General features: G+C 44.6%; 1 protein-coding gene across 1 annotated transcript; it reads left to right on the top strand.

Annotated features, from left to right (window-relative positions):
• Window positions 1-3: 3 nt before the first annotated feature.
• Window positions 4-1,684, top strand: UBIAD1 (UbiA prenyltransferase domain containing 1; the record flags this gene model as incomplete). The annotated part of the gene is made up of 2 exons (XM_009078683.1): window positions 4-310; window positions 1,197-1,684. Coding segments are annotated over 2 exons (795 nt in total), but the record flags the coding sequence as incomplete, so codon positions are not given.
• Window positions 1,685-8,415: the final 6,731 nt, after the last annotated feature.

The raw sequence follows: 8,415 nt of genomic DNA, 5'->3' as shown, positions 1-8,415 counted from the left end.
CGCGCCCAGGGAGCGCTCGACCCGGGGCTGCTGCTGGGCAGCGCCGTGGCCGTGCTGGCCGTGCACGGAGCTGGCAACTTGGTCAACACCTACTACGACTTCTCCAAAGGCATCGATCACAAGAAGAGTGATGACAGGACGTTGGTGGACCAGATTTTGGAGCCTCAGGATGTCGTGCGGTTTGGGGTTTTCCTTTACACCGTGGGCTGTGTGTGTGCCGCTGGGCTCTATGCCGTCTCCACGCTCAAGCTGGAGCACCTGGCCCTGATTTACTTCGGAGGACTTTCCAGCTCTTTTCTTTATACTGGAGGTGAGCACTGTGCGCTCTGAGTCTGAGTGTAAACAGGGCAGAATGAGCTGAATTGTCAAAGGTTTCTAGAAGATGCAAATGGTGTGTCTTCTTACCTTTTATAGAAACACTTGGGGATGCTTTCTGAAGTATGTTTACATAAACTTGTGTTATTTGCCATCTGTTGGTGTGGGAAGAGTCACACTAAGTTCTCCAGTTGCAAAGTGGTGTTGAGACATTGTTATTTACCTATGTGGCTTCAGCTTCTCACCAGATCTGCTGCTAAATCTTTTTGTGATATTTATCTCCTATCCCTTAGCTCACATCCTACTTTCTTTTCTTTGGTGGAATTGTTGCTTTGCTTTAGGCTGTTTTCTTGTCATTCCCTAGATGAAGCTTCATTTTGAAATGGTTTGTGATTCTGCTTGGTAAGAACAGGATGATTTTAGTGCCTTCCTGTGTTGGGTAGACACAGACATCATTCCTAGGTTAACTAAAACTCAATTTCAAACTGTGAAACTTCAAACAGTTAAGTTTCCTTGAAAGTATTTTGTCAGTTTTGCTTTTTCTTCTGAGCATTTTATATCTTTCTTCAGGATCAGGTTCTAGTGCTATGATTACACCGAAGAGTACCTCATTCTACAGATTTCTGCTGAAATAGGCACTTTTAGATTGGGTGTTAGAACTTGGCCCTTAGTTTCTGTTACATAGTTCAACTGGAGAAATCCAGAGCTGCTTTTCCTTTATTATTTTTGGGGAAAAGGGATAATTTGCTTCTTGCCATACTCTGCATGTGCACTGGCTTTGCAGTGTTTCTGTGGGAGAGGCTGCTCTGCCCTGTTCCCCGTTCTCTTGTGTCCTTGAGCTGTTTGATGTTGGTTGATTTTGCCCCTTGTGTCTCCCGCAGGGATCGGATTTAAGTACGTGGCGCTTGGTGACGTGGTGATCCTGATCACCTTTGGGCCCCTGGCTGTGATGTTTGCCCACGCAGTGCAGGTGGGGTACCTGTCAGTGTCCCCCCTGCTCTATGCTGTGCCCCTGGCCCTCAGCACCGAGGCCATCCTGCACAGCAACAACACACGGGACATGGAGTCGGATCGGCAGGCAGGAATCGTCACCTTGGCCATCCTCATCGGCCCCACCTTCTCCTACATCCTCTACACTGTGCTGCTCTTCCTGCCCTACCTGATCTTCTGTGTGCTGGCCACACGCTACACCATCAGCATGGCACTGCCCCTGCTCACCATGCCCATGGCATTCTCACTGGAGAGGCAATTTCGGAGTCAGAGCTTCAACAAGATTCCCCAGAGGACAGCCAAGCTCAACCTCCTCCTGGGGCTCTTCTATGTGTTTGGCATCACACTGGCACCAGCTGGTGCTCTGCCCAAGCTGTGAGAGGGGCTGTGGAGTCAGGCCTCACATTCAGTATTCATGCCAAGTGACAGTGGATGTGGTGGGGAAATGAGCTGTTTTGGACAGAGGGAAGAAGGGAAAGTCCATCCTGCACTGTTGATTGTGAATCTTACAGTTTCTGGGCTTGGTTAGTTTGTACAACAGACTTGAAAAAGTGATTTGTCAGTTCTTCAAAGGGGTGACCTGTGCAGCTTTGCTTTGGGAGAGCAAAGTGACATGAGGTTAAGTAAATGTTTGAAGAACCTCATCCTTCTGCCACTGAATTCTTTTGTTGTCAGCTCAATGAAAGAAAGATGGAGCCTCAAATCAAACTCTCCATTCACTTCACAAGCACAATGATTGTTCTTATCACTTGTTTTCTTACCATGGTCAGGGAGTCCTGTGGCTCCTGTAAACAGAAAACACTGCCAAATGTTTAGCATCCTAACAGCAGAGGTGCTACTACTTCGATGTCTTGTGAGCACAGTTCATCTGTTTTACATTTCAATTTTTGTCTTATTTCTCCTAGCCAAATTTTGAGCTTTAATTTCCAAGCCCCCTGAAATGGACTAGATACTAACTCATTAACTGTTGCTTCTGCTTGTTCCTTATAGTCTAGAAATTTCCAAATTATGAATCTCTGTGGGATGTTGGTGCTAAAATGGAGCACAGTTAGCCCCACTGCACAACTTTAAGCCAAAACCAGTAAATCTGTATTCTGCCATGAAGCTGTAAATGCAGACCATGCAAGTGGAGAGGCCTCAGTGGGTAGAATAACAAATGGTTTCCATTTTTGCTTTTGCTTAGAATGTGCTCAAATGATAGTTTTGGAGGTAGGAGGAGCTGCCAGAGTGCCAGATTTCTCTGCCTGGGTATGGGCAATGGGTACATGAGTGAAATGACAAACTCTTAGTTTAAAAGAAAGAGTTTTTTTTTCATTTGTTATTTCTGTTTATTTGGAGGCCTGGAGTAGTATAATCAGGTGTCTTATTATAAGAAGCCCAGTTTAGCAAGGGAGAAAGATACAGGCTTAGGAAAAAAGAAGCTTGGATTATTGCATTGGGTCTGCATAAAAATGAGGAATGGAAACAGCAGGAAACCAATGTTGTTAACAAGAGTTTTCCTAATGGAGTCCAGAATTTGTGCCACTGACTCACAAGTGAGTTCTGAAGGGAAATTCCCCACCTCTTTTTCCTCCCCTCTGCACCTCACAGTGTTGCTTTGTTTTCTCCTGCAGCTCTTGTCACTTGCTGTTCTGGTGGCCCTTTGAAAAATGATTGTTTCAGCAGTTATGTAGCAGTGTGAAAAACATGCCAAACACCACAGGGGGGGGAAAAGTGTGCCTTCAGTGCAAAGGGGAGTTTGATCCTTATCATGTCACTCAGTGGCAGCTGGATTCTCTTGTGTGTTGAAGAAAAAGTATTCAGTTCCTGTTTTGGTGAAAAGTTTGTTTGAAGGAGCTGTGGAAAACTTCAGCAGAAGTGACACAGGTATTGGAGTGGAGCTGCTGGTGCCTGGAGCACAGCTTTGCTCCTGAACAAGAGGTGTGTGCTAACCACTGTATGAAGGGCTTTTACACATGAGCAATAAACTAGCAATAAACTCACCTGGTGTTATCCTCCATCTGTTGTAGGTAAGTTCTGCCCTTGTGGGGTTCATCTGATGGAACCAAGTGTCCCATCAGTGGGTTGTGCTGGCAGTAGTAAAGCTGAGTTGGTAGTAGCTGATTCCATGGTACAGCTGGTTAGTGACTTCTTGTGGCTTCATGTTACCCAGTGTCACCAGCTGTCCCAGCTGAGCTGAAGGCAGTGGGAAGGGTTCTTTGCAGAGCTGTTTAATCAGCCACAGTCTGGTCTTTTATTAAAACTGGCCAAATGATCTCTAACGTGATTAGGCACAAGGCAAGAGGAGATGGACTTCAGCAACTGCTTTCTACAGCAAAATACTTGTTTAGATGAGGAACACGAAGAGAAAATGCCAAAGTTCAACTCGGATGGATGGAGGGAGATATCCAGAAGGTTTTGGAAACTGTTCTCAAATACAGACATACACAACAAGAGTATCTACTGCTGCTGCTTTGTGGGCCTACAGACCTGGCTCCAATACCCACTTCACTCTTCTGCAAACCAAAAGCTTTTCTGGGGATAAATGCTGAGCTGGCTCACCTGTTAACCTTGCAATTGGGGATATGTAGGTCTGTTAGGTTAACTCTGCCCTTTGTAGCAGCTCTGTGCTTTATTTTATGATAGCCTGGTTTGGAATGGCTGTCAGTTTAAAAATGGATTGTTAGCATTTTTCTACTCCTTTTGCAATACAAACTAGAGTACTCCAGCTAAATTCCTGAAAATAACTAATACTTGGCTGATACCTGTGATAACTGTGGTTGTAATGGTGGAAAGATCCAGGATATGAGCATTGGAGTATTTACATCTAGTTGTATCTTGGCTGCCCTTTCCTGGGGAGGATGTCAGTTTACTGCTGGGAAAGACCAGTGCTTTTTTTTTTGAGCAAGATGAAACAGCTCATTAGTACATAACACATGTCTGTGGAAAACTTTTCAAGGTTGGGGGAGGATTCAAATGATTTGATTAGTAAGAATGAGATGAAAATTCTGCTAGTAAGAAATTGCTGATCTTGGTTGCCTCCAATCCCTGTCTGTGAAAAACAGCATCATTCCAGGTTCTTAGGGATATTAGTGCTAAGTCCTTCACCATGGCTTGAGGAAGTCATTTAACTTCTCTGTGTCTCACAAAACAGCTAATTTTTTGCCTACCTCACAGGGATGCTGAGCCAATATCACTGTCATAGCTTGGAGAGTAAAAAGTGCTTTAGTTCTGTGTCCTTTCCAAAAGCTTCTTAGTACTTGGAAACATTTTTAGGTATAAACTAACCTGACAGGTGACTTAACCAATGTAAGTAGACCAAAATAATCCTCAGATGTAATCATGGAGTAGGAAGAGAGGTTCATTTATTGGTTTGCTGTGTGAGGAGGATGCTGGGTCACTCCCTACCCTCTTTGCCTGTCCCATACTACTTCCCTTGGATATAAACTTCCACAACTCCTTTCAGGTCTAATGAGCTGTGTCTGGTAGATGAACAGATCTGTGGTGCAGCTGTTAGTGTGGCCTAAAGCACCTCCTGGTCAATAAAATGTCTGAATGTTACTCTATTAATTATGTTGTGTTCGATTATTTTATATCACTCAAATTGTACTTTAGCACATGGATTAAAACCTCTTCCTGGAAGGAAGAAAGTCTTTGTCTGCCATGTTTATACTATGAGTGCATGAAAGATCATACACAAAAAAACCCCTAAGAGTCTTCTTATAAATCACATGGTCCTTTCAGGAATCACACACATAGTCCTGTCCTTCCACATCACCAGGGAAGCAGCTCAGTGATCATCTACTAATGGCAGAATTGTCTTTGATGCAGCTTTCTGTGCCTTGTGCTGTTTGGCATTTGTAAGGAGGTTTCAGCTGAACTTTAATCTTTTGAATAAAGATGCCCTTTTTCATGCTCACTGGTGTGCTCTGCCATCCTTCCAGTGCCATGCTCTCTGCTCCTGGTTTCATTTGCTCCACAGAACTGGGGCAGCACAATTCCTCCCTCACCTAAGCATGGTTTGGCTCCTCCTGCCTTGGCTGTTGGTGCAGTTTGCTACACAAATGCGTTAGGAGGTGGTTTTAGAGGATGAGATGCAGGGTAGCATCGAGTGGTGAGCTGTGCTGGGTGTCCGCAGGTGGCAGCATTGCCCTGTCAGCGCTGTTGCTGCTGTGTCTCTGCCGGGACTCTTAGCTGTGCTTGCAAGATGCTTTCACCGTTCGGTTGTGCCTCATTGGGTCTCCTGTGGTGGAAGGAAAGTTGGAAGATAAATGGCTGCAGATGAATTTCTAATGTGCAGATTATAGCTGGACAGATGCTCCTGGCCCAGGCAGGTGCTGCCAGAAATAAGCAGTTGAAGAAAGCCAATCAGCTCTATGTTTTTAAAGCCTTTGCTGGTGGCTTTGGAAGTGTATTTTGGTCAGGTGCAGAGGGCTGAGCTTTCCAAAGAGTGTGGAGTGCAGGAGGAATAATACACTGGTAGGGGGAGGAATGCAGTGTGCACACTCTGTGGAACATACTTCTCTTCAGTCAAGTGCTTTTAATACATCTTGAATCCCCAGTGGTAAATCTTAACACTTTTAGAGTGTTTTTAGGAGCTTGGACTATATTCTCCCCATTACTTGGGTGAGTAGACTGAGTCACTGCTGCTTGATCAAGGTCATGCTCCTTGGAGGAGAGTGCAGGAGAGTTCTCCTTTCCAGTCTGGTACCTTAATAACTAGGCCTTTCCCCTCACATCTTGCTTTGTCTTTTAGATCACTGATAGATTATTTTTAAATCACTTTGGGTTGTGTTACATGTGGAGTTTGAGGCAGCTGAATTACATGTTTAAGGAATGAAATGCTGCTCTGGCTGCTTAAAGCTGTTTTTCATTTTAAGGGGGAGTTAAATATCTTGCCAAGATAAAAATCTATAGCTCCCAGCACTGCCTAAAAATGTGTAAGTTTCCATAAAGCTCAGCAGGGTTGGCTTATTGCAGCTGTATGTCTGCAGGCAACAGGCCCAGCACTGGACAGGATAATGCTCATTCTTTACTGGCTGAAATAAGGTCTTTGGGCTTCTGTGTAACTCAGGGAAGGACCCAAAATGAACACATTTGTCAAGGGGTTTTTTACACCTTCCTCTGATGATAACTCTCAACACTGTCAGTGCTTATCCTTGCTCTCTAGTTAGGTGACAGGAAAGCCCATGTCTAATCCAGATGTTTCAGTGGCCAAATCCACGTGGATTTGTCTGGATGAGAAATACTTGGAAGATATAGTTGAGCATTCCTTAGGGGTCAGCTGAGAGAGTGTGACTTACTTCAACATTCCTCTCCCTGATCTGCAGTCCCAGGGGCTTATCAGCCAGGTGTGTCCATTCCCTCCTGAAGAAACCTGTGTTTGGCATCTGTGAGAGAGGAGTTCACACCCCAGAGTTCACACCCTCTGCACATGAAAACCCAAATGTTTTTCAAAAGCAGAACAAATCCAAAGCAAACTATAACCCCTGACTGTCCTCTGCTGACTTCTCATCGGCCTGCCAAGGCCTGAGTGATTTGAGGAATTAAAAATCTATGGCACCTTCGTGCTGCTTTCTCATGAAACAACAAGGAGGAGAATGTGCTCATTAATCAGATCACTCTGTCAATAACGGATCGAGGTGAACGTGCTGGCTGAGAGATGTGTCACAGGAGGTTTGCCAGTGAGCAGGGAAAGCAGTGAGAACCTCATGGAAAAACAGGGTCTGCTATGCTGCTCTAGGAGCTTCAAATTGTTGAGAGTTCAGCAACTGGAGAAAAAGTTAGGGTTTGCCTCCTGCAGTCTGACTCTTGGTTGGCACCTTTCAGATGTTTTATCCTAAACTCTGTGTCCTAGACTAGCACTGGGCAGCACTGCTGGTCTGGCAGTGATTTGAAGTGCTAATTGAGGTGAGTGATCCTGCTATGTGCTCTTTGTTCTAGTGCTAGATCTGTGGCTCTGAACTGGGAAATGCTGAGTATCCCAGGGATTTCATAAATCCTTCTTTAGAATGGATAGAATGGAAAGTTCTTCTAGGTGCTGGTTTGCTTTGTGTGTCTTGGCACTGATTTAGCACAAAGAATAAAGACAATAAATGGTTTTAGGTGTCCCAGTAAGCCCAAACCCAAAACCTGCTCCCCATATCACCTGACTTACTAGTGTTAAGGGAATCAACCAAATGCCTGTAAAGGGCAAATCCAGGCAATTTACATCGCATGCAGTGTTTGCAAATACGTCTGCAGACATAATCTGCACAAATCATCACACCATGGGAAATAAGCAGTTTCTCAGACTCTGACCTAATGGAAAGAGGGTCTAATAAACTATCTTCCCAGTCTCGTTAGCCATTGTCCCAAGGGTTGATGAAATGACTTCAGATGGAGCATTAATTACTTTTTGTATGACATAAGGCCACTGTATGCCACAGTTGAGGCATATTTTAACCTGTGGGGGATAACTCCACTGCTGTATAAACCTTAGCTCCAGTCAATAAAATAGAGGAGAGGTTGGGAAAAATACGCTGGAGATTCATGTGCTCTTTTTTGTGAGTGTTCTAGAGCTCAATAAAGTCTTGGTGCTGTGCCATACCATTCCTCATCTGGTCTTTATTCTTCCTTAAATTAGTTCTTAAGCAGAGTTTAATTAGCCACCCAGAAACACAAAGCTCCCTCCCCAGTGAGGTGCTGGAGGCTTTCTGTGAAGCTCCTTTCTCAATGAATCCCCTGCAGCATCCCTGTCTCTTCAAACCTTTGTAGCTGAGGTTTCCAGGAAAAGGTGGAGCAACATTTGCACATGTATGGGGAGAGGAGGATTAAGGACAGAGATCAAGAAGGGAGCTGGAGAGGACAGTGATGTATTAATGGACTTCAGAAGCTGAAATCCCTTTATCGCAAAAAAAAAGATGTTTTACTTCCTGCCAAAAAATTCTTTTTTTTCCCCCACTAGCTCACAAGGCAGGAATCACCTGCTGTGCTGTGAGCCATAATGGGTCAGCATGGCACAGAGGCCATACCTGCCTCTGGCCTCTTTTCACCAGTGACAGCCTGGGTTTGAAAATCCCTGTCTCAAATTACCTAGTTTTCAAGGTCATTGGATCCCCAGATTTTAACTTGTTTAGATGCAAGAGAAAG

The sequence above is a fragment of the Acanthisitta chloris genome, unplaced genomic scaffold (genome assembly GCF_000695815.1).
Source record: "Acanthisitta chloris isolate BGI_N310 unplaced genomic scaffold, ASM69581v1 scaffold36017, whole genome shotgun sequence".
Lineage (NCBI taxonomy): Eukaryota > Metazoa > Chordata > Aves > Passeriformes > Acanthisittidae > Acanthisitta > Acanthisitta chloris.
This window is presented reverse-complemented; position numbering and strand designations above follow the sequence as displayed.